The sequence below is a fragment of the Clytia hemisphaerica genome, unplaced genomic scaffold (assembly GCF_902728285.1).
Source record: "Clytia hemisphaerica strain Z4C2 unplaced genomic scaffold, Clytia hemisphaerica genome assembly, whole genome shotgun sequence".
In the NCBI taxonomy this organism is placed as follows: Eukaryota; Metazoa; Cnidaria; class Hydrozoa; order Leptothecata; family Clytiidae; genus Clytia; species Clytia hemisphaerica.
Genome location: NW_027103925.1, coordinates 31,358 through 55,313, shown reverse-complemented (window position 1 = coordinate 55,313; position 23,956 = coordinate 31,358). Strand labels below are relative to the sequence as shown.

Genomic DNA, 23,956 nt, shown 5'->3' with positions numbered 1-23,956 from the left:
CCAAAATTTTCGTCCTCACTTCGCTCGCCTAATTTTTACACACATACTAACTTCACTTTTAATAGGGGGCGCCAAAATCCCAACTTTCAAAATTATTGTTTCCCCAGTCTCGCCCAATTTTGATCGAGCAACCACGCTACTGTATATGTGCAATATTCCCCCTACATGCATTAGACTATCGTGAGAATTCTTTAAAGCGATTGGTTGGCAGGGGGTAAAGAACCCAGCAGTTTGGTCCGACCCACGGCATGTAGCGCTCTTAAGGGTAGGTTTTTCGAGACTCTCGAAATGCACTGTAAGACTGTAAGGGTGTACTTTTGATAGAGTGGACTACAAGGGTCTTCTTTTAGCTGGAGACACTGCAAGGGTGTGTTTGGGGACTGCTGAATTGCATGTAAATCGGATGTATCTTTATAGTTTTGACTGACTCGCACCCATTTTGATTTGTTTTGCACATTGTGTCGATATTTTGGGCTCATTTTCAGGTGGCTTCAGCAAACTAAGATGTGAAATCAAACTACACTGTAAGGGTACCTTTTCACTGTTCAAGGGCTGCACTGTAAGTAAGGGTCCCATTTTGGAAGCCATTTTTTTGGCGGCACATGTCGTTGCTTAGAAATCGAGTGCTCCCCCCCCCGGAGTTTGCGTGGATGCTTGGGTATGTGTGATTACGTGAATTGAAAATGAAGGTCCGCTGGAGGGGGCCTCATAAAGTGCTTCTCAGACTATTAGCTAGTTACCCCCTAGTTACAGACCAGCTTTACCAGATTTGCTATTTAATGGGATCACAACTCGTCACCAAAAGTTTTATTTGTGGCGGAAAAGATTTCACGTTTTCGATGGGAAATATTATAAGTTTTTCCAAGAGGGAGAATACACTTTCTCTTCAGTGTGCTAATTCTGGGCGGTGGGCGCTAGCGGGGCGTCTAGTAAGTTCTCTACTGAGCTACATCCGCCCTAAAATAATTTTCATCATTCTCAGTCGGATTTGCTCATACTCAATTATTTATATTATATCATAAAATATTATGCTAGCCAGCAGCAACTTTTCTAGTCGAACCTCGAAAAGTATATTACGAGGCTGTAATGTCTAAAAACTCCAATAAAATTGGACCCGACTGTACTCAGCAACTCATCAACTGAACAGCTTTCAAATAAAACCACAAAAGCCAATATTTCATTAGAAATACCAGCTGGCATTCAGACGTCAGAGAAAGTTTGTAACCTGATAACTGGTAATATTTTAACTTAGGTAAGAAAGTCCTATTTATTATAGACCTTTTGCTAGCTATACACACAATGCATGTGTCCTGTGTGTGTGTGTGCATAAGTTTATTCTTTTATCATTTTTTTGATAATTGAACGTATATAATTGAAGCAATCGTAATCGAACGGCAAATCCTGAGTAATATTCGATTGCGATTCGATTGCGTTCAACAATCGAATTGCAATTATTCGATTGTGTTCAATTGCGTTGTTCAATTGATTTGGCGTTTGATTCGTTCGATTTACACCGTCCAAGACCGTCTGGTGATGCTCTCTGCCTCTGGACACTGGAGCAAAATAAAAAAATCCGTTCGACCAAGTTTGGTAATCTAACCCTATCGTTTGATTTCGTTCAATGAAATTTGATCAGTCAGGCACATCCTGGCAAATGAACGGGGTGAGCATTTGCATGGGGTATTCGTCACCCAGTGTAAATGAGACAGGACGTCTCAGGCTAAAAGCGTGAAAATGAATAAAAATGAACTTCAAACTGAAAAAGGGAAAAAAGGAAGAAAACTGGGAACTTTATTTTTTCATTAAAAGTTTCCTCAATCTTCGAAGACAAAATTGACCCATGGAAAAAAAATTTCATCCATGCAGTTCTTTGAAATGAAGCAAAATATTTCCAACCCGGTTCAATTAAACTGGGTATTCGGCGCTATTACGTCACTTTTGTTTGCTTTCGTTTTCAACCCCGTTCATTTGCCAATGGTCGCAAGTGAAAAATACCCTGTTCATTTGCCAGGATGTGCCTGACTGTTGATGGTTCGATTAGAAGAATCGGTTCCATAGGGTTCGGTTGACATTGCCTGAACTAGGCAACTAGCGTCCCACCCCTATGGATTTCCGTGTAACTAACACCAAAGATCTTTGACGTACAACTGAAACGTTTTTGGCACATTGGCGTAAGGGTACTTACAAAGATTGTTTGATTTTCAGTTGGTGTAAAGTAATAATTCCAAGCTCGGCGTGAATGACTCCGTAATCCATCGATTTTTAGCTTTCATTTGGCTAAATTTGCTTTCGCTTGCTTACGCTCGCGTAAATTTATTAATCATGTTGGCGCATGCGCCTCTCTTCCCATCTTGCACCCTTATTGAAAAATTGAATGTTGGTACAAAAGAAATTTTGCTTGGCGTGAGGCTTGCTGTACAGAAAAATATCTTCGGCGCGAGATTTCGTGGAATCCATACTGGGTCCCACCAAAATGCGTATCAAAGATTAATGCTATGCGAAAATGCTAATATTGTTTGTTGACTCACAAGCAAAAAAATGCACCGCAAAACTTCAAAAGGGATTTATGAAAAAATAACTTGGCGTTTTTTAATGATATCAACATTTTCAAAAACTATGAATAATTGCCTAAAATTTGAGCCATAGATGAAAAAATTTGAGCCAAGCCAACCTTGAAAACTAATTTGAAGATAAATTTCCCTAGTAAAAGATCTACGGCAGTGAAGTCAAGTTTGAAGATATTCTTTATTAGAAAAATGGTTAAAAGCAGTCAAAACACAATTTACCTTATATGCCTCCTGAGTTTGTCTTTGTTATGCTAAAATATAACAAACCTTTGTCATGCTGTCTAATTACAAAAACCTCCAATCACTACTTCTGGCCGTGTTTTAAAATTCCTTAGCTACATTATATATGTACGGAAAAGGTTTTTTCCAGGTTTTTTCAATCCCGGGATTAAACTACGAGGGCGGTGCCGCCCGCTTATTTTCCTTTCCGAGTTGAGCTCCGGGGATACTTAACTATAAAAGAGTTAACAATAAAAGAGATTTTAAAATTAATGTTGAAATGCGTATTTTTTCGATAAATTTAGGCGATACTGTACTCAACAAAAAATAAGGTGGTTTTAAACAAATCTTTGACAAATTAGCGTTACTTTCTGTTCTAATATGCAAATCACGTCGAAAAAGAATATATTTCTGCCTTTACTTTCACTTTCGCTATCATGTTACGCGATTCTGATTGGATGAATACCGCTCGCTAACAAATTCTGATTGGCTGTAAGTGATGTAAGTGATGGAGTGTAAGGCTGAAAGCCACATGAATATGGTTCATCCTATAAAAGGAAGTTCATTCTATGGTGGCCTATCTTGAAGTGAAGGTGGTTGAACAAAATGTTTTTGGCATATTGATGGAACTGTTTGTTTATAAATATATAACGAATTATTACTTTTCAATATATTTGTTATAAAATATAATTTTTGATTACAAAAAGTTTTTTGTTTTTATGTCTAACCCCCGTCTCAAAAGAAGTCCCAGAATCCCGAGATTTTGGCAGTCGGGCGTTCATAACAAAGGCGTTTTTATTTTTCCGCCCACTTACGAATTTTTCTTTAAAATAGGCATTTAAAATATCAAATTTAAAAATAATGGTATAAAACCTTATTTTCTACCGCATAGCCCTTCTTCTAAAGCGAAAAAACAAAATACACTAGAAAAATAAAGAAATTACGAGTGTTATCAAGCCACCCAAAATGAACTTTCATTCGTCGCGCGTCATCGAATTGTTGTATCACGATCTATTGTCAACCATTGTCCAATCTCGTAAGCGATTGAAGTGCCGTCAGTAATAATCTGAGAAAGAGAACAAAAACATTATGACATCACACAAATAAATTACGCTGGGAAAGTCCGCGAGGACAACACGCGGTCTTAACATTTTTCCCTCGCAAGTTTTGGGGGAAAACGAAAGTACTCTATATTTTGCGTATGGGGAAGTGTAAGAAAGACTTACAAAATAGAAAAGTTTTGTTTTGGGGTAAAGAATCAGTATTGTGAATTTAAGTGAGTTTCTATTTTGCAATTTTTCTACAGAGCCAAATAAAGATTTTTTCTATTGTTCTTGCTCGATTGCCTCTAAGGGTAAGTTCCGTAGGAATGAGGCTATCGAGACATAATGTGACAAATTTGCGGGAAAACGAAATTTAACATTTCTCTAGGCTGTAAACAAGACCTTAAAAATCAGAGCTGTCTCGGGAATTGAATGACAAAATTTGGTTTCTTGATATTCTGGCTGCTGCAAGTTCGCAACCGGTCATTTTGTCTCATTTTACAAGTTTTCAAGTTTTAATTAATTGTCTTGGGAACTTGAACTTGATTCAGATAACTCTCATCCTTGTTGTTGCAAATACATCCGTCATGTAGATGACTGATGTTGTTTTTTCTGAAAGCTTGATGTTGCTTTTTCTGAAAGCTTGATTTCCTAGTGCGACTACTGGTTGATTCCCGCTGAGTCACTGAGCAGAATTTTCGCGGGCCACTCACATATCGATTTTTCCCACGCTTAGCGTCATTCCGATGCTAATTAAAAAAACCCTCCCACCCTTAGCATCATATTATGAAATATACCAAAAATCGTTGAAAACCTTTTTTTCCTTTCTCACTTCAGGTATTGATGTTCCACTGCCAGAGAAGTTGCTTCCCCTTCTGCTTGATATTACATTCCATTGTTTTTTTAGTAGTGGTTTCGGTATATGACTTTTACACAGATTGTTTCCCAGACCCGCATAAGTTATGACGCTGGAAAAAAATTTGTTTGTGTGCTTGATTTACAGACCTGATTTTATGAGCGTCTCTGGCATTTTACTATACGGGTTTATTCTTGATGCTGTGAAAAAGAGACAAATTTGAAGTGAGGATGTTTTAGTTTTGTTGAAAAGAGGCTGCTACCTGCAAAATAATAAGTATGAAAGTTATAGTTTTCTGGAAATTTGAACATCTCTTGGGCCTCGAAAATCGATATTTCTAGTAGATTTTCTTAGCGACATCCGATACAACCCACCCACCCTATAGCGTCGGGATGACGCTAAGCGTGGGAAAAATCGATATGTGAGTGTTTGAAGAAAGAAGAAAAATTTCACACCCAGGATGGGACTAAACTGCAAGAATGTTATTCTCAACTTCAGTTGAGTTAGAATCTGAGAATGTGTGTGTGTGTGTGTGTGTCTGTCTGTGTGTCTGTGTGTGTGTATGTCCCAAAACTTTGGGGCAGCCTGGAGACTTCAAAAATTGTTCGATTTGGCTGAAATTTGGCACACTTGTTCCTTGGGTGAATATCTGGGGGTGCTTTTTGCATTTTTCAAAAATTTAGATTTTTGGGGCCTGGGGACGAGTTTTTTGCCAAAACGAGGCTAAAGCTTTGAAGCAGCCTACAGGCCTCCAAAATGGTCGGATTTGGTTGAAATTTGGCACACTTGTTCATTGGGTAAATATCTGGGGTCTACAATTGGGCCTATGAATAATTTGAAGCCACTGAAGTTGAGCCCAGTGCGTTGCGCACGTTTGACTATATTATATAATAAGTGTGCATAAATTTTTTTTTATCATTTTTTTGATGCTGGAGTTTTTCATCATTCAACATGACATCATTCATATATGACAGTCTATATATAGACCTTTTCGCAGATTTTGCTTATTGCTCAGAGCAATCTCAGAAGATCATTTCAGGATAATCATGAGAAATTTCTAGAGGACCACCATGCCATTTCCTTAACTTTTTCAGGAAGAAAATTGAGATGCCTTTGCTGCAAGGTTTTCCAAAACATCCAGAAATGAAACTAGCCAATCAGAAGAAAGAGATTTCTGAAGAGTTAATCAGGAACAGTCTGGAAGACAGACGAGTTTGTTTGGACTAATCATTGTTGTCGCTAACAGGAGAAACCCCTGGAAAAGAGACCCACAAAATAGAAGATATGGACACAAAACCAGGGGTCAATCAACAAGTCGAATCTTTTTTTAATTCAAAACTAACTTTTATTCGATGAAAAGTCTTAGCCCCTTGAATATCAAATTAAAGAGAGTTAGTTGTAACAGTTTTTACATGCTCCCCTTTTTGGGGGCCAAAAGCTTTTATACCTTGGGTTTACCTTGCAAGTTTGAGTGATCCTTTTTACTTGCATTCATTTAGTATAGGGCTTAAATAATTTTACAAATTACAGGCAAATAGATTATTCAGTGTGGTAAGAAATGTAACTGATTTTGGTAAAAATTCATCAACCATACAAAGTTCTTAAAATCATGCAGCTTGGTGTACCTAAAAAAATATGGAATCCATGCAAACATATGTTTCCTGATAAGATCAGTGCTAAAGTGACTTTAAATGGTCTAAAATAAAAAAAATGAAGGATAGTTCTAATGCTAATAAATTTTAAAATGATTTTGATAGGTTATACTCAATGTGATTAGAGTTTTTGGGCCAATCTCTATAATTCTTCTAATCTTTCAGAGCATTTTTTAAATTCTTTCTTTGAGGTTTGAGGGGATATTTTTTTCATTCAATTTTCAAAACCTTGACAAAAAGCAAAGATTATCTTTTTTTTTGTCATTTGGCAAAGTATACCAGGAAGACATTCCAAACATACTACTTTTTTGAAGAGTTAATCAATGCCCAAGACATGACATGCCCAGTTGACATTATCAACTTTACATCATAGCCTTTTCTACACTACAATCACATGTCATCAAGTGTCAATTGTATTTTGCAATTTTGTATGCTACTAATATTTAGAATTATAACTTAAAATGGTCAGCAGAACAGACTAATTGCCGAGACGGGTGGATAGTTTTTTCACTCTATATTACATTATGAAAAAAGGAAAAAAGGAAAACTTATCAGAGATATCATATTTTAAATACACTCAATATCTCATTTTTCATTGTAGACACCAATTTAAAGTGAAAATCTTATCAACCCTTATTTTTGATGTGAATTTTTAATCTCATTTTCAGAGATAATGTTTAATTTATGCTTCAATTTTGTGGCAAGAAGGTTACTTTTCCTTTTTGCTTTTCCTTTTGGTTCAACTTGAATGGTGCATCTTTTCATCTTTTCGTCTTCTTTTCTCTGTTGCTAAAAAGCTTTAAAAATAATGACGTTTGTTATTCTGTAAAATGTTCTTCTTTGCTCAACCAAGAAGACTATTTACAAAAAGTCCAAAAATGTAGTTTGTATATTTTTAGTCGATAAAAACAAAATGAAAATCACTGGTTGAATGAGGAGAGAAGATGCCAGTACAGACAGTCGTAGTATCCCCCATCACTGGCTTGTTGGAAAAACATGCTCAAGAAGAAGAAGATGAAGAACAAAACGAAATCAAAGAAGAGGTATACGCTCCAATCTTTTTATTACTTCGTCTGTATAAATATTAATATTATCTTCTTCAGACTTCATCTGTTTGTTCAAAAAACTTGACTTTTTTATAAAGTTTGTTTTCAATTCCTTCATTTTTTGGATTTAATATATAATAAGCAGATAAACGGTTTATTTTGGAACAGTTTGAAAGAGTTGTTCTTTAGAAAATTTGCCATAACCTCTATTTGTAAAAGGCTGCTACGATTGAGACCAAAGTTACATTGAAACGTTGTAGGAACAAATTTTAGAAAGTATTTGATTTAAAATACATTGTATATTACATAAGGATGATATAACTAAAAGATATATAGGAAAATTTGTAAGTGAAAATGTCATAAATTTGTCATCAAGAAATTTATCAAAATCAGAAGTATCTCTTCTTTCAAAGGGCTTGAAGTTTGTCCCTACTCCTTCTCAAGTTAATAAAACCAAACTTAAGGAGGAGCTTGAGGTTTTTGGTCGGAAACTTAGGCTACGTTGGCATTTTCGGGATGACGACAAGGAGTTTATTCCTAATCCTTTTGTTAAAAAAAGCTCCTTTAATCCCAGGGGTAAAGATGCAGCCATTGAGGTATATTTGAGTCGTTTGGAGGAGGAGATAAATAAAATTGATACAAAATTGACATAGAATAATCTTACACGCTCTGAAAGGGAGGCCTTAGACACTTTAAGAGATGACTCTTCAATTATCATCAAAAAGGCTGACAAAGGTTCAGCTGTGGTTGTGTGGTACAGAGATGACTATCTGGCAGAGGCTGAATCTCGGTTGGGGGATGAGAGTGTCTATGAAAAACTAACAGACACTGGTGGAAGTCACCTCATTGATGTTATTGAAAGTTGTCTCTTAAACATAAAGGTAAGGGGTGATATAGGTTGATAAGACTTTAGACTATTTTCTTGTGAATAATCCTAGGTTGGGCAGGTTTTATCTTCTCCCAAAAATCCATAAGCGTCTTTCGAGCGTCCCTGGGACCAGTCATTTCCAACTGTGGCTACTATACCGAAAACATCTCAGCCTTTCTTGATTATCACCTTAAACCCCTTGCCAAAACAGTAAAATCTTTTATTAAAAGGACACCAATAATTTTTTACAAAAATTAACAGAGCTTCCAAAATTATCTAAGAATAGTTTATTATGTACTATTGATGTCGTAGGACTTTATCCTAATATTCCTCATGATGAAGGTTTGGAGGCTGTTAGAAAAAAACTTGACCAAAGGCAAGACAAAAAAATCTCAACTGAATCTTTGGTTGAACTTGCTGAATGTGTTCTAAAAAACAATCATTTTGAACATAATGGTCAATTTTTTAAGCAGAAGAGGGGTACCGCAATCGGGACCAAAATGGCCCCTCAATATGCTATTATTTTCATGGCAGACTTGGAGGAAAGGCTTCTGGGTGCTTGTGAGTTAAAACCTAAAATCTGGTGGAGATACATCGATGATATTTTTATGATCTGGGAGCATGGGGAAGAGAGCCTTCAAGAATTCATGAAAATGATTAACAGCTTTCATCCCTCCATCAAATTTACCTTTGAATACTCTCCGACTTCTGTCAATTTTTTAGATGTCCAAGTCATTAGGGTTAATGATAAGTTAGTGACGGACCTGTATGTCAAACCTACTGATACCCATCAGTATATGATGCATCCTCGTGCCACGCATTTCATTCAAAAAAGGCTATCCCATATAGCCAAGCTTTGCGTTTAAATCGCATCTGTTCTGAACAATCTTTTTTTGACCTTAGATGCGACCAGCTAGCATTGTGGCTAAAAAAGCGAGGATACAGTGATAAACTGGTTCGTCAAGAGATCCTTAGGGCCAGAGAACCGAAGCGAGATGATTTGCTCTTTAGAGAGCAAAACAATAAAAAAACTCGTGGACGTAAGCCGGTGTTCAATATAACTTATCATCCTGCCTTTGCCAAAATCAAAAATGTCTTGCAGGACATTCAGGTACTCCTCTCAGCGGCGAATGAAGAACATCGCAAGGTGTTTTCTGATGTGCCTATTGTTGGCTTTAAGAGAGGCAAAAGCCTCAAAGACCTTCTTGTTCGATCTAAACTCTCAAAACCGAAGAAGGCAGACGGCCAATCTGAGGCATGTCAAAAAACACGCTGCTTGATATGTCCTTCTATTTCTAAAACAAAATCTTTTAGGAGCTCGATAACATCTGAGGAGTATGAAATTAGGTCTCACCTGAACTGCGATTCCGAGAATGTTATCTACCTCGTGACATGTAAATCATGTCAAAAACAATACGTAGGTAGTACTGTAAAATTTAGAAACAGGTTTAATAACTACAAAGCCTGTTATCGGAAATGCAGTGCAGGTGAGACAGCCCCGCAAATGTCATTTCACTCTCATTTTTGTCAGGAGGGTCATAATGGTATGGAGGACTGGGAATTTACACTGATAGATCAGTCCCAGAATGAGCAGAGTCTTCGGGTACGCGAAGATTTCTGGATAAATAAACTCCAGACATTTGATCCTCAGGGCTTGAATGAGAGGGAAGTGACAATTGGTTACGGCTAGGTTGACTCTTTTTTGTTTATTCTCTTTTGTTCCTTTCCATTAGGGATTTCAATTTATAAAACTGATTTGATTTTTAACAGATTTTTAACGCACATCATTTTCTATTATTTATTCTCTGGAGTGTAATTTATTTCTTTTAACCTTAATTGTACATTACAAACGTCATTTTAATAATTTTCTTACTTTTTATTACTTAATCACTTTTTAAATTGTCAATATGCCTTTTATGTTTTCCCTGGTGTATATAGCGATATGTTTAAAAACCTTGTCAAAGAAATTCATTTTTATGTTGAGAAAGGCCTTTTGGCCGAAATATTCATGCAAAAAAGACGTGTTGTTTTTGATCAGTTGTATATTACATTATATGATTATTTCTTTTCACTTACCTAGAAATCAAAGAAGCCGGAAAGAAGTTATTCAGTGCTCTCTATCATCTCAAATGGGGCGAACATTTGCAAGATATGTCACAGTGAAACAGAGAAAGATGACGAACTCATCACACCTTGTTACTGCTCTGGCTCTTTGCTCTACGTTCACCAGGGATGTGTTCAAAAGTGGATCAAGGCTACGGATGCCAAAACCTGTGAATTGTGCAATTATAATTATCAAGTGAACTCCACTGTCAAGCCAATCATAGAGGTGAATTTTAATTGGTCTGAAGTTTTTCTGAAAAGTTAATGAAGAAACATTTTGTGCTTTAGACCTGGGTTCTAGGTCGAGTCTTCTTCGATCTTTTGACTTATTAAACCTTTTCAGCGATCTTATTTCTTGAGCCTACTCTCGTCACGAAATAATCGATAGTTTCGTAATTCATATGTAGCAGAAAAATACGACGTGAAACCGCGAAAGTAACATCATAGAAATCGATTAGGATTTGAGAATAATCAGGCTGTAAATAGGAATTTAGACAAACTCTAACCGCCCATTTTTTTCACGCCATTACATTAATATCCTCACTACTATTTCATGGTCCCTTTTCATATCATGATGAAGAAACAACAGGTCTTGTATCTTTGTACTTTCAGTGGAAAACGTTAGCGTTGACGCACAGCGAACGACGGAAAATACTCTGCTCCGTTGCATTTCACATCGTAGCTGTCACATGTATCATTTGGTCATTATGGGTGCTCATTGACCGCACTGTAGAGGAGGTCAAAGATGGAAACCTCAAGTGGCCTTTTTGGACCAAACTGATCGTTGTTGCTATTGGATTTTTTGGAGGAGTAGTTTTCATGTACGTGCAATGTAAGGTGTACGTCCATCTCTTCATGCGTTTGAAGGCCTTCAATAGGGTTGATTTATGTTAAGAGTGTTCCCGAAGATGAAAGACAACAACATAAAGTGGACTTAGTTGAAGGGAACAATCAGCTGGAAAGCAAACTTTAAATTCCTCTTTTCGGGAAATACCTTTCTGTTTATTATATTGATGTTTAGATTTTTTCAAATTATTTACACATTTATAGCTTTATTTCATCAGTATGCGCGCCATATACAATGTATATGAGCAAGTACCTTATATTCATTTAGCTAGAGTCCGCGTCATCTTCCTTCAGTTGATATTCAGTTTCAAGTGGATTTTTTCTATGGTTCGTATAGAGTGGTCTGAGATAAACTAACTGACGAACGATGATTTCTGCCCCGGGAACTCTTAAGATAAGACATGTTTTTTCATTTGGAAGAGCTAACTTGGTTCTGTAAAGTTTCATATTTGTAGTTTCTCAAACTCGAGATTCACTTTGCTATAAAACTTTAGTACCAACTACTTGACCAGACGTCCTCAATTACCTTAAAATGGGTAATCTTTTCTTTAAGCTCTTGAGTTTTTGACACTTTTTGTACCGTTGCTTGGGCTTGCCAAGCTTCAGGTAGTGTTTTCCCGTTCTTAGTTCTTTTTCTTTTTCTACATTTTTATAGTTTAAAATGAGATATTGTTTATTGAGATAAAGATTATTAATAATTATGATGTAAATTTTAATATTATGATGCCAAATGTTTTCAAGTCACCAACCACCAAAAAAGTTAAAATATTGAAATAATTTTCTTTTAACATGAAATGGTTGGTGGTGAGAGTGATTTGGGAAGGTATTGGTATCGTTCTACTTTGTACATAGAAACCTTTTTCATTTTACCATGGCTTTATTTATTATTTTTTATTATTTTACAGAAAATCTTCAAAGCTTTTCACGGGTATATTTCTAGAATGAATATTTCCTCTGAATCGGTTTAAACTTTCCCTACTTTTTTGGTGTTTTCTTCTGTTATTGGATAATGCTGCTTCGTTGAAGATTTTTCTTTTATCATCATTTGTATCTATCCGCAGACACATGTTTCGTCCCTCCCAGGAGTCTTCATCAGTTCAGTGGTAAGCGAACATAGACTGCTGTTGTCATCAGAGTGCTCAAAACACTAACTGTTGAGCTTCGCATAATCGCTTGTGGTGAACGGAGAAGCAGAGCTCGCTCTTCAACAGAGTCTATAGAGTGCTCAAAGAACCGAAGTTCTGAGCGTAATACATCATCATTATTTGTATGCAAAGTTTCCTTGAAGATATTTTAAGAGTTGTTTGCTTAAATGATTGAAGTGAGTAGTAACATTCAAATTTCGAATGTTATATAACGCCATCCCCTTCATCCTGTGCCTTTATTCAAATGAACTTTTAGGTTAATATCTGTCATTAATCAAAAGTCTTTTTCATTTTAGAGATTTCAAATGAAAAGAAATGAAACTTACTTGGATGAAAAGAAGGAAAAGGTCAAGATGTCATCTCCTCGACAACTTATCAAAAGTACTATCCTTGCTTTATTCAATTTCTTTATCCTCTTTAGTCTCGTTCCCTTTCTGTGATTTTCAATGCAGCTTGTGAAGAAGTTTTCCTTTCTTGAGGTGATAACTATCGGTAGTATATTAATGGCCAATAAAAATTCCTCTTTCCCCTTGGGTTCTGTTCTCTTTCTTTCAGGTGGCAGCTGTATTAGTGGAAGTAATACTCTAATCTTACTTTCCATGATAAAAAAAATGAAAAGGGGTGCAACAACACGCCATGTTAAAAGCTTTCACTACTTCTCACATAAAGAAGAGCAGATTCTGTGATTCCAGGTAAGGTCAGTTTGTTTATTTACACCGGTGGGAGTAAGGAATAGCCAATAGTCTTTTAAAATTGCATTTTTTGTGCCTCCCTTCCCAGTGTTAAACGATGGTTAATATATTAGAATTTAGTTTATTCATGATATGCACCACTGGAGAGTCATTCTGAGAACTTTCAAAATTTTCCACCCGATACGTCACTTAAACAATAGAAAAAGTGACGTGTTGGGTGCACTGACCTTTATATCCCTGGACCAAGCAATTTTCCGCCATCTTTGATTGGAGTTTTTTTGGAATTGGTACCACAGATATCTGTAAAGCCCGAAGGGCTAGATTTGCAGCTTTTATCAAAAAGTGAAGCTCATCTTTGGAAGGATTTCCTACCAGAGTCACGTGACTAAAATATGCAATTTCACCGGTTTGAGAGATGTGAAATAGCGTTTGTCGGCTACGTTTTTTGATCTCGCGCTCCGAAAACAATTAAAATGCTAGATCCTATCCATGCACGAAATTTAAAAAGTCAAATTTTAGCTTCACTTTTTTTTGCTGGAGAAAGCTTAAAGTTGCAAATCTAGCCCTTCGGGCTTAGATATCTGTGATTGGTACCCGAGAAGAAGCCATTGCAATGTTAAAAATTAACGTCTAACGCCGCTATATCATCAAAAGAATTTGAGAAAAAGTAGACCTAGCGCTCTCGATGCATTTACACCGATATCGAGTAGTGCCGCCATTAGGGTACGACTTTTCAAAAAACTCCAATCAAAAATTTTGCTTAGCTGGGATCGAGAAGCTTGGTCCAGGGTATATAAAGGTCAAAAACAGAAAAGTTGCATCTTATTTATGGTCATGTGATATGCACCACTGCAATGACTTCACGACTTTTTTCGACTTTTATAGAGTTGTTATACTTATTTTCGTCTTCCAGGCTAGCGCAAATCAAGACGTTCTCTTACAAAAACGTGTAGGTTGGTTCCAAGCTAAATCTATTTCACAGAAAGGATTCGCGATAAACGGCTTGCAATCGAAATATGTTTTGAACGATACTTCTTCGTAATGAAATAAGATTCGTTTTTATGTTGCTTCCTGGATTAAGTTCTCCCAAAACTGTTGTTTTTAGTATCCTAGAAGTATATCTTTCTTTTAGTAAAAGAAGACCTCGTTTGAAATAGGTTATTTAAGAAGAGAGATAAATCTGTTTAATTTTAAGTGAACAGTGAGCGATGCTTATCGCAAGCCTATTCCTATTTTTTTATTTTCGTTGGTCAGAAAGAGATAGAGTTCATACCTGTTTGATGAGAATGGTGGTGAGTTCCCTCACTCATTTCAGGGGAATTCAAGGGCAATGTGGGTCTGTTCAGTTTTTGCGTTTCAGGTTAATGGCCCGAATGAATATAATACGCTGAAGGATTTTATTTTCTGACTAAGATTTAATTTTTTTGAGCCACAAATTACAGATTTTGCATTCGATACAGCGCTTTCAAATTTTTCCATGATATGTAGTCGACGAAAAGGCCTTCACTCTTATTTACTTAGGCGTCTTCAGTAATTTTGGTTTTCAACTACTCTTAAATAAAGCTCAGCGTGAGTGTATTTTATGAAATTGAAGGTCTTTGCTTTCCGCTCTCACAATTAGTACTAGACTTATTCATGGTTGCCTTTCTTCATTTCGATATCATATCCTTTTCTTTTCAAAGTATTTTAGAATTCTCTTTTGTTCTCTTTTGTTTTCATTTTATGGCTCAAAATTTAAACCATGTAGAAGTTAACTTAACCTCTCTTATTATATTAAGCGAAGGTGAACTTCGACTCTCATTTTTGATTTCGGTGAGCGAAATACACTTTTTAGGACCCCTGGATTTGCATTATTTCGTTCGGGACTCTCTTAGTTACACCATGGGTGTTTGTTAGATAAAGTATCTCAGAACACCATAGCATAAACTAAATTGAGTATTTTGAATAAATTTAAAATTCAGTTTGAGAGCGAATCAATTCAGTTCTCCGAGCCGACTTTGGTCTTTCATTTTGCAATAGTTATTCTATCTTTCATGTTTTACTTTGCTGATAATGGCGATGGATGTTATTTTTCTTGTAGCCTTTGCTAAGATAAGAATCTGACGAACATGGCTTCCATCAGTTCAAATCATCTCTTCGTAAAAACTCTCTTCAAAACATCGCTCAACTAATCAATCAATTTTTCGATTGTCTTTTTTTAGCTGATGAGTCATTTGATTTGCAAATAGTCAATTCAAGAGAAGATGGCGGCTCATTTAACTGCAGGCACCAAACTCAAATTTGGTAAGGTTCCGTTCTTTTGGACTACTTTTTTAGTCAACTTTCAACAGATTTAAGTTTGACTTTCCTTTTCATTCGGCGCAAAGCTTTTTGATCACACTGGGAGATCCTTTTTGGAAAGGAAATGATGATAATAAACCTTTAGTTGTTGACAAGAGAAAATCTTCCATTGGAATGCTCTTAGTCATTTGTTTTTTGTGGGATTTTCCCATCCTAACTAGGTGGGAAATTTCGGTCACGAAATTCATCACTTCAAGATGGCTCCCCCTTTGTTGGTTTGGTAAGGTGAAGCAGGATCGTGATCACATCAAAAAAGCATTTGCTCACTAATTCTCATCTACCCATTTCTTTCTCTTCAACTTGTTGTTTTGATGTATTTGAGAAGCTTTTGATGTTTGGTTACACGAAATATGTTCACAGCTTTCTTTTGAGGACCTTCTGCTACTTTCCGCGATTGTTCTCTTAACATGTATTTTTATTGTTTTGTTATTTTGCTTCGTTACAATAAGGGTATCTTCTTTGCAAAATATTTTTCATGGTTTCTCTCAGTTTTTTCGTCCGCGCGTTTGGTTTAGGAAGAAAAGTTGTTTATTCGGCTGTTTTGAATGAGTTGGTGAAAGGAAGATAGTACTGCGATAAAGTGAAAGTCAAGCGAAACCTCATGACAAAACGAGCCGTCCTTCACTGGAAGAAAGCGGAAATTTGAAGAAAAAAATGCTTTTCTTCAGAAATGGTGAGATATACATCAAATTCTTTTCAGTCTTCTGAGGTCTTCTCTGTTGGAATGTGAGCCAAAAGGAAAAAGGAGGACCTTATCAAATATCCTTGTTTCATAACTTTTCATTATTCTTGTTATAATTTGAACGTAAAGAAGGATGAGTTCCCTTCTCAACTTTCTTCATCATTGGAACATCGCAAGGCGGACTTCCGATCGGCATCGGGTGGCTTTACGAAGACGTCATTCCGTCGTTTATAGCGAGATGGTACTGCTCTTCACAATTGTAAGTGAAAACGTGAGAAAAATATTCGGCTTTTCGTCCTTGTTACGCCTCTCTTTCTTTCAACTTTGATGTTTTTCTCTAAATGTTTATAAATTTTCAGTTTTGTCCAGATGAACTTTTGATTGAAATAGACCAACCACTGTTTGCGAGAAAATGAACGTCTTCTGGAGGACTGACCTCCCAACTCCTGCCGTTCGACGAATAAAAACAGGAACATCGTGCGTTATTGTATTTCGATATAGAATTGTCCAATTAATTTGGAATATAAAAACTGTCGAGGAAAGAGGCCTGAGTTGCTATGCAACCTTCGATTTCCACCTGCCGTATGAACAATCGATGAGGGTTTTTCGACAAACATTTCGTGTTTCTCTTCACTGGAGATACAGTGAGAAAAGTGTAGACTACATTGTCTTTCTGCTTTTCTCTTACCACCAACATGTGGTTGGCTCATCCGACGCGCAAAAAACTCTACTCGTTGAATGGTAAGGCTCTTTGGTTTAATGATCTGTTTACATGATTGGGTTTGATCCATCGCTTCGTTTCTTTGTTTGTTCGTTGTGCTTTTCTTGCAGATCTTCTTAATAATCTGGTCATTTGTGGCAAGCTTTTTTCGCTATTAGTGGAGTTGGATTGGTAGAGATTTTTTGAACAGTCTTTTATAATGGTGGATCGAAATAAGAGAAACAGCTTCGATGCCAATTCTTCCATCTCTAAGAAAGTTTCAAAAGTGAAAGTGTCATAATTAGTCACAAAAATCCTTCATTTCTTTTTCGGTTTAACTTTCGAAAGATATAAGGCCTTAAAACGGCAAGTGAGTGATAATAACCCAGGAATAAAATCGTACCACTTTGGAACCGTTTCCAAAAAGTTTTCGATAAAGCTTTGTATAACTTTATCATAATTTTAACAGTCACTTTTAATTGACACCTTATCTACTTTTGGTCTTTTTTGACATTGGCTCTTTTTGCAAAATGTGTTGTTTGTTTGAATTGAACACGAAGGGCGCTATCATTCCCCTTGGAAGATGGCTTTTTTTGTTAACCAAATGAATGATGGGAGCAAAAAGATAATATTTTTTCTTGTCTTGTAAAATAACAGAATATTATGGGATAATATCTCGTTCAAATTACAATTAAAACACTCCAACATTTATTTCTACTCTTTTCACACTTGGTTGATAGGGAAAATATATTTTATTGAAGATAGGATGAAGTATTCCTCTCTCTTTTCTCTCTTCTTTTCTCATCACGTGATACGAGGAAAAGATATTTTATACTATCCAACGAACACAGGCTCTCTACCTCCCCCCGCCAATTGGGAGGCTCACTTCGAATGTTTTTTTTTACCTATGTCCATATCACCAAAACAGTGAATGGCAGTAGACCAAAGGGGCGCAAGATTTTTTGATATCATAAATAGATAATTACAGTGCCATAAAACCAGCCCTCCTACACAAATTTTGCGTCCATCTTGTCTACGCTAATGAACGGGGTTTATTTGATTATTGCTTTCAATTGGTTGTTTTTCGATCTCATTTTGCCTGCTTAATCTAAAGTGCCTATCATCACTAAATTTTGCTTATCGTTTGCCATTTTCTGGCAGTGCCTTGGATATTTCTTTCACTCTTCAACGGCCTAAACTGAAGTATTGCAGTGGTTTAATAAATTAGTTATACCATCTATCTATGCAATTACTAACCATAACCCTTCCTACCCAAACAACGACAACATTTTCCTTATTTTTCTTGACACCCATCCTGGCTTGAAAGGCGGACACTTCTGATTAGCGGACAAAATATTTTTTCCCGGCCGTTTTCTAGTCAAATCCTTATTAAAAAGTCTCCAAAAGGCGGACACTCAATTAGCGGACACCTCCATTTAGCGGACAAAACTTTTTGCACAGAATGGTCAAAAACTTGTTTTTTCCCTCCAATTAGCGGACACCGAGGAAAACATAGTTTCAGACATTCAGATACAAGTAATAAATCATTTTAAACCATTTATTTCAAGCATTTTATTTCTTCCAAATTTTGTTTACAAAGATTCAGTTTTTCCATTACCCAGTTGACAAGCGTTCCTGGACCAGTAAAACAGTAAATGACTGGCACTTCAAGTCCATAGCCACCTCCCCTGTTCACTATTTTGTTATTTTTAGTATTTTTAGACTTTTTTTGAACGATTGAAAAAAAGTATTTTGTTGTGTTTAAATAACTTTTCTCGAGTCTTTTCATGTTCCTATATCTTTAGGGAAAACCATAATTTCATTTTTGCGACCCCCTAGTACGGTTTAATTTCGAAATTCGTGCCTGAAACTCAAAACCCTCCAAAAGGTGGACACCTCTAATTAGCGGACACTAAACCGATTCCCCGATGGTATCCGCTAATTAGAGGTTCCACTGTATCAACTTTTACTCGATTTTATGTTTGAAAAATGATTTATTTTGCTTTCAGGCTACCCAAAATCTCGCCAGCAACACGATGCGACCATCGATAAGTTAAAAGCAGAAACAGAAACGCCCATCAAGCCTTCGCTCAAAATTTTGTTGATCAGAGGCTTCATCATGGTTGTCTACCTGTTGCTAGGTGCTCTCGTCTTTCGTGCTCTGGAACACGAGGACGAGGACCCTAATGCTAGAGATACACTAGCCTTTGAGCGCAAACAATTGCAACTAGAGTTCAATATCAGTGATGTGAGGCTGAAACGGTTTGAAGATCTGGTTCGAAAAAGGAGACAAGAACCAAAAGATTGGGATTATTACCAATCACTGTATTTTGCGTCCACTGTCACTACAACTATCGGTTTGTACTTCACAATCAACCCTTTTTCTTCACTCTCCACATTGCATTCTATGTATACGTAATAAATACATGCGAAGGAAAATATGAATAAAATACATGTTTTTTTGTTTTAAGAAACACACTTTTAAGAAACATGAGGCTCAGAATGCCTAAAAACTAAGGCTGAGAATGAGAAAATACCATTTTTTAATTCGGTTTCTTTTAAGAACCTTGCAATCCAGCCTTCCATGAGGCTGATTATGTCAAAAAGTTTAGAAACATGTAAGAAACATTTAAGGCTCAAAAGGTCGATTTCTTAAGAAACATTGAGGCTGCTTGGTAAAACTAGTTTCTTAAAAAAAAACGTGTAATAGCGAGTTTACGTGTCTGCCTTTTTGAGGACGGCGGGGTGAAACGATTTGGAACAACCCGCAGTTCTGGCGCTGGCAAAGTCAAAGACGGTAAAATTGCTGATTTACTATCGTCCTTAGTCAATCAGAATCTACTTTAGGCGTACAAACTTTCGAATTTTGGCCTTTTTGCGAAAGCAAATGTCCTTGAAAATTCTTAACAGGGCAATTCGCGAAAGTTTATACTCGCGAAAAATTCTTTAAAAAAATTGGAAATCTATAAAACCTTGAAATCGTAATAAATATCAGATTTTTCGGCATATCTTTATCCTTTCATACCTTTTCAAAGTCGAAGAACAACAGTCTTTATCCGATTTAAAGAATATTTTTCACTTTTGAGGCAATTTTCATTTTTATCCAACGGTTCGAAAACATTTCTTCCTCAAATTCAAGAAAGTAAATGTCGTAAATTTTAAAATTTTTCAACCTTGCGAAAGTTTCTGCTCGCAAATGTTTGTGCGAACGTTTGTGCGCCCCAAGTAGACAAATCAAAAGCTAACTGTCTCCGCCACTGAAAAAAACACATACATAAACTCGTTAATGTGTTCTTTAGGGGTGTGTTTATTCAGTTTTCTATTTTCCCACTCTAATGATCCTTGGAATAAGAAAATACAACACAACAAGGCGTGTTATGCTGCTTCCTTTCTTACCCTTTTCCTTTCCCCTCTCACTCGATACTTTTTTCATTACAAAACGAAACCATTAAAGAGACAATTTTGATAAAAAAAAACGATATTCTGCCTTAGGGGGGCTTTTTTTCTGTCTGATTGAATGTCGAACATTTTTCTTCTAGCCAAAATAGTAGCAAATGTTGAATTTATGGTGCATAATTTATTAAATTTTGTATATTTCATATCACTTTACTGAAAGATAACCTCCATAAAGTGATATTGTCCAGATTTGATGTTTCTTCTTCTTTGTTTGATTCTTTCTATCTCTCGATTATTTATGTTCGTAAATTTGTCTTTATTACTCAGGTTACGGTCACATCACACCACAGACACAAAGTGGACGGATATTTCTGATCATTTTCGCTCTGATCGGCATCCCATTAAACATCTTAGCATTAGCATCAGTGGGTGAACACATTACGGTGGCCATCTTCAACTTCTTGCGATACGTCAGTAGTCATTGCTGTTGTCAAAAGAAGAAAAATCGCATCAAACACATCAACATCAAAGTCATGATGGTATCTGTCTTTCTCATGGTCTGCATGCTCTTCATTGGAGGTCTTCTTTATTGCTCCACCGAAGAATGGAGTTATGTAGACAGCATCTATTATTGCTTTGTTGCTATGGCTACCATAGGTTTTGGGGACCTGGTACCAAACAAAGGGAGAGCGCCAGACTCTGAAGGTGAAAAGGCTATTTGGTTTTTGCGAGCATTGTATTTGAGCGTGGGCTTGAGTTTGGTGTCGACCGTTTTCACGGCTTTATCGAATGCCATGGAAGAAATCAACTTTTTGCTCGGCCGATATAAGAACGGTAAGAAGCTTTCTTTACTATCTTAGGATTCACTAAGGTTCCATAACAGAATGGCACAAAGTTCATTGTTCACAACAATTCTTTTCTAAATTTTAGCTTTTGAATTCATTTTCAAGTGGTTGGTATATTTCCAACAATAAATATTTCAACGGAACTGAAACTCTGGATAGTTCCAATGTAAATAGGACTATAGAACGCTGTAAAAGAATAGAACATGGAAATGGTTAATCCTTTGCTTTCTTCACCAGACCTCTGGGAGTTTGGTCACAGCCACACCAACAACAATGATGATGGCAATGGGAAACGTCCAAAGAAAGTGAAGGGAGGGGATACGGAGAAGATTTCGTACAAACACAAGATCAAGAAGCAGGGTAACATTGTTTTCAAATACAAACTTCTTCACAAATTGAAACGGCGCAAAGATGAAGGTTGTATACACAGTAAGTCTTCTTTATTTTTTAAGGTATCACAAACTATACATTCACCCTCTCCAACAACATAAACCAACATTAGAGTATCCATGTGATTCTTTCATCCCTACACAAATGTCCTTGCTATTCCTATAATGCACTTTTTGGACCTACCCCGGTGGGTGGAGGTCCTTTCAATTAACGATGTTCGTTCGTTCGTCTGTCTGTCCGTTTGTCTGTTACCAGCTTTTCTCGGGATTGGCTCATTAGTTTATTCTGATTTTTTGCACAGTGATGCAAAATGGCGATTCCCAAAAAGTGATGGATCCTGATTTTCGAAAAAATAAAATTTTTTGGGCAATTTTGGACCAAAAAGTGCCTAACATGGTTTTTTTTTTGGACTTTGGTGAAAATCACCTTTTATCGTCAATAGGGAAATAAAATATTTGTTCACCCCGGTATCTACGACTATATAGGTCATACCACTTTAACTGTACTTCACAGGTCGATATCAATTTGAGCTGTGATACTCAAGCTGCTCACTGCACTTTCTTACTCTCTTGCTATTTGTCCTACTTTTATCTGATTGTCATGATCAGGTAGGTCCATTCAGCATGTTGCTTGTTACATCTTTAACTCCTCATGATTTATTTTTGCTTTCACAGCCGACTGGGATAGTTTGTTAGCAGAAGCCAATCGAAAGCAGCACACGGTGCTCGAGTCTGCAAAAACTGCCGGCGCCGACATTAAGAAACCATCTTTATTATTATTGACCAATCAGAAAGGGTTTGTACCAGAACGATATAGCTTGAAAACGTATCAAAAAACAAACGTTCTTACAATTCCCGTCACCCCCGACGGTGGAGAGACGACCTCCACTACCAATACTGAAGGGGAAAGTAAAAACCCTCCTCCTAGGGTGCAATATCAAAGACAATTACGTCATCGAAATTATGAAGAACATATTCAACAAAACTCTACATCTCGCATACAAAGAATGCATTCTTCACCCAACCCTGTAATTAACCATGATCGAGAGTTTATCGTTCATTCAAGTGTTTCAAGGACTAGCTCGCAACCGATTGGTTATTCCAAAAACCTCTCGCATCATTCACAACATAAACCCTTTATTGCTAACAATAATAATACTCATTCATTAAGACAGTCGCCAAATTATGGAGATAACACACGTCATCGTAGTAACACTGAACATTTTTTCAACGTTTATGAGGACGAATGGTATGCTCATTCTTATGGAGATAATAAACATGTTTCTTTAGGAAAGGAAGGCGGCACATTCTCCACACGAGTTTGAAATCATGATGAACCAATGTTAAAAAATTCCAGTGATAGGTGGTTGATTTTCGACCGTGTTCAGTTTTATGAATACTTCACTATTGTTCGATATGGCTTTTCTGAGAAAATCGACTTCTTTACCAATAAAACTCTTATCTCATATATTTTTGAAAAATTGTGTCTGTTAAACTGTAATCACTTTTGAGCCTGTCATTTGAGCCTGTCATTTGTTTTAACTCAAATTTTATCCGTAATTTCTGGTCATATTGATGGGGATAATCCTTATTCCGAACAGAATTCTTAACATCTCCAACTTTTAGTAGGGGGAATTTTGTTCGATTTTTTGGAATCGCTTGACTGTTTTATTAGAAGCACTTGTTATACATTTTTGGAAAGCTAAGGGGTAGGGGAATCGAAATTACTATGTTTCCAATTTTTTTTCGGACACTTTGGTGTGATTTTCGGACAAATATGACGGTCTCAGGCAAAAATCATAGGGTTAAAAATTAATGAAAATTTTAGCTCGAGAAAACGGAGACCTGTTGTATATTTTTGGAAAGCTCTCAAAAAATTAAGATTAGAGATATATTGCAAGTATAGGTGATTTCTGTACCTAACTCGAGATATTAACCCTTGAAAACCGTGTTTTTCAGCCAGAAACAGCTATTTTGTCCAGTTTTTGCGCTTTTTGAAGCTCAATATCTCGAGTTAGATACTGAAATCACCTGTACTTGCAATATATCTCTAATCCTAATTTTTTGAGAGCTTTCCAAAAATATACAACAGGTCTCCGTTTTCTCGAGCTAAAATTTTCATTAATTTTTAACCCTATGATTTCTGCCTGAGACCGTCATATTTATCCGAAAATCACACCAAAGTGTCCGAAAAAAAATTGGAAACATAGTAATTTCGATTCCCCTACCCCTTAGCTTTCCAAAAATGTATAACAAGTGCTTCTAACAAAACAGTCGAGCGATTTTACAAAATGCCCTCTACTATTTTGGGTGTCAGGCCAAATAATATAGAGCTCTAATTTTAAAACATATTTTAGAAATGAAAAAAGGGAGCATTTGGACGATTAATTAATTTGGTGAATTTCGGCAGTTTCGGGAAATAAATCTTTTTTTGTGGGTACACTCTTTTTTTGTAAGCATAACGTTTATAAGCATACTTAGGCTCAAACTCGGTAAGAAATAAGCATAATGCAAAGCATACTTTCAAGCTGAAATGCAAAAAGACTTGTGCAGCTTTTCTAAAAATC

The 23,956-nt window shown here is 36.4% G+C and overlaps 2 protein-coding genes and 1 long non-coding RNA gene across 6 annotated transcripts in view; 2 read left to right on the top strand and 1 right to left on the bottom strand.

The window, feature by feature from the left end:
- Positions 1–1,117: 1,117 nt before the first annotated feature.
- On the top strand, positions 1,118–11,551 carry LOC136809711 (E3 ubiquitin-protein ligase MARCHF8-like). The gene is given in 5 exon segments (XM_067066251.1): positions 1,118–1,252; positions 7,237–7,380; positions 10,332–10,580; positions 10,967–11,236; positions 11,238–11,551. Coding segments are annotated over 4 exon segments (708 nt in total). The 5' UTR covers positions 1,118–1,252; positions 7,237–7,281; the 3' UTR covers positions 11,328–11,551.
- The window catches only part of LOC136809713 (uncharacterized), a 39,317-nt gene continuing 18,858 nt past the window's right edge, over positions 3,498–23,956 (bottom strand). Inside the window, exon 3 of the long non-coding RNA XR_010847014.1 lies at positions 3,498–3,852. This is a non-coding gene — a long non-coding RNA (uncharacterized lncRNA). The remainder of the gene's footprint in view (positions 3,853–23,956) is intronic.
- On the top strand, positions 12,646–22,931 carry LOC136809710 (uncharacterized). 4 transcript variants are annotated; one of them, XM_067066247.1, is made up of 6 exons: positions 12,646–13,037; positions 15,239–15,320; positions 18,769–19,116; positions 20,483–20,989; positions 21,238–21,429; positions 22,065–22,931. In XM_067066247.1, the coding sequence occupies exons 2-6, from the start codon at positions 15,281–15,283 to the stop codon at positions 22,712–22,714; spliced, it is 1,737 nt and encodes a 578-aa protein (XP_066922348.1). In that variant the 5' UTR covers positions 12,646–13,037; positions 15,239–15,280; the 3' UTR covers positions 22,715–22,931. The 4 variants fall into 4 exon arrangements, with proteins under 4 accessions (XP_066922348.1, XP_066922349.1, XP_066922350.1 ...); XM_067066248.1 differs by lacking the exons at positions 12,646–13,037; positions 15,239–15,320 and adding an exon at positions 15,737–16,050; XM_067066249.1 differs by lacking the exons at positions 12,646–13,037; positions 15,239–15,320 and adding an exon at positions 16,155–16,318.

Coding starts and splice junctions, on each gene's coding strand:
- LOC136809710 (XM_067066246.1), top strand. CDS start 16,755: ATGTGGTTGGCTCATCCGACGCGCAAAAAACTCTACTCGTTGAATG. Junction 16,801..18,768: donor AAAACTCTACTCGTTGAATG/GTAAGGCTCTTT, acceptor TTTTGCTTTCAG/GCTACCCAAAATCTCGCCAG. Junction 19,117..20,482: donor CACTGTCACTACAACTATCG/GTTTGTACTTCA, acceptor TTTATTACTCAG/GTTACGGTCACATCACACCA.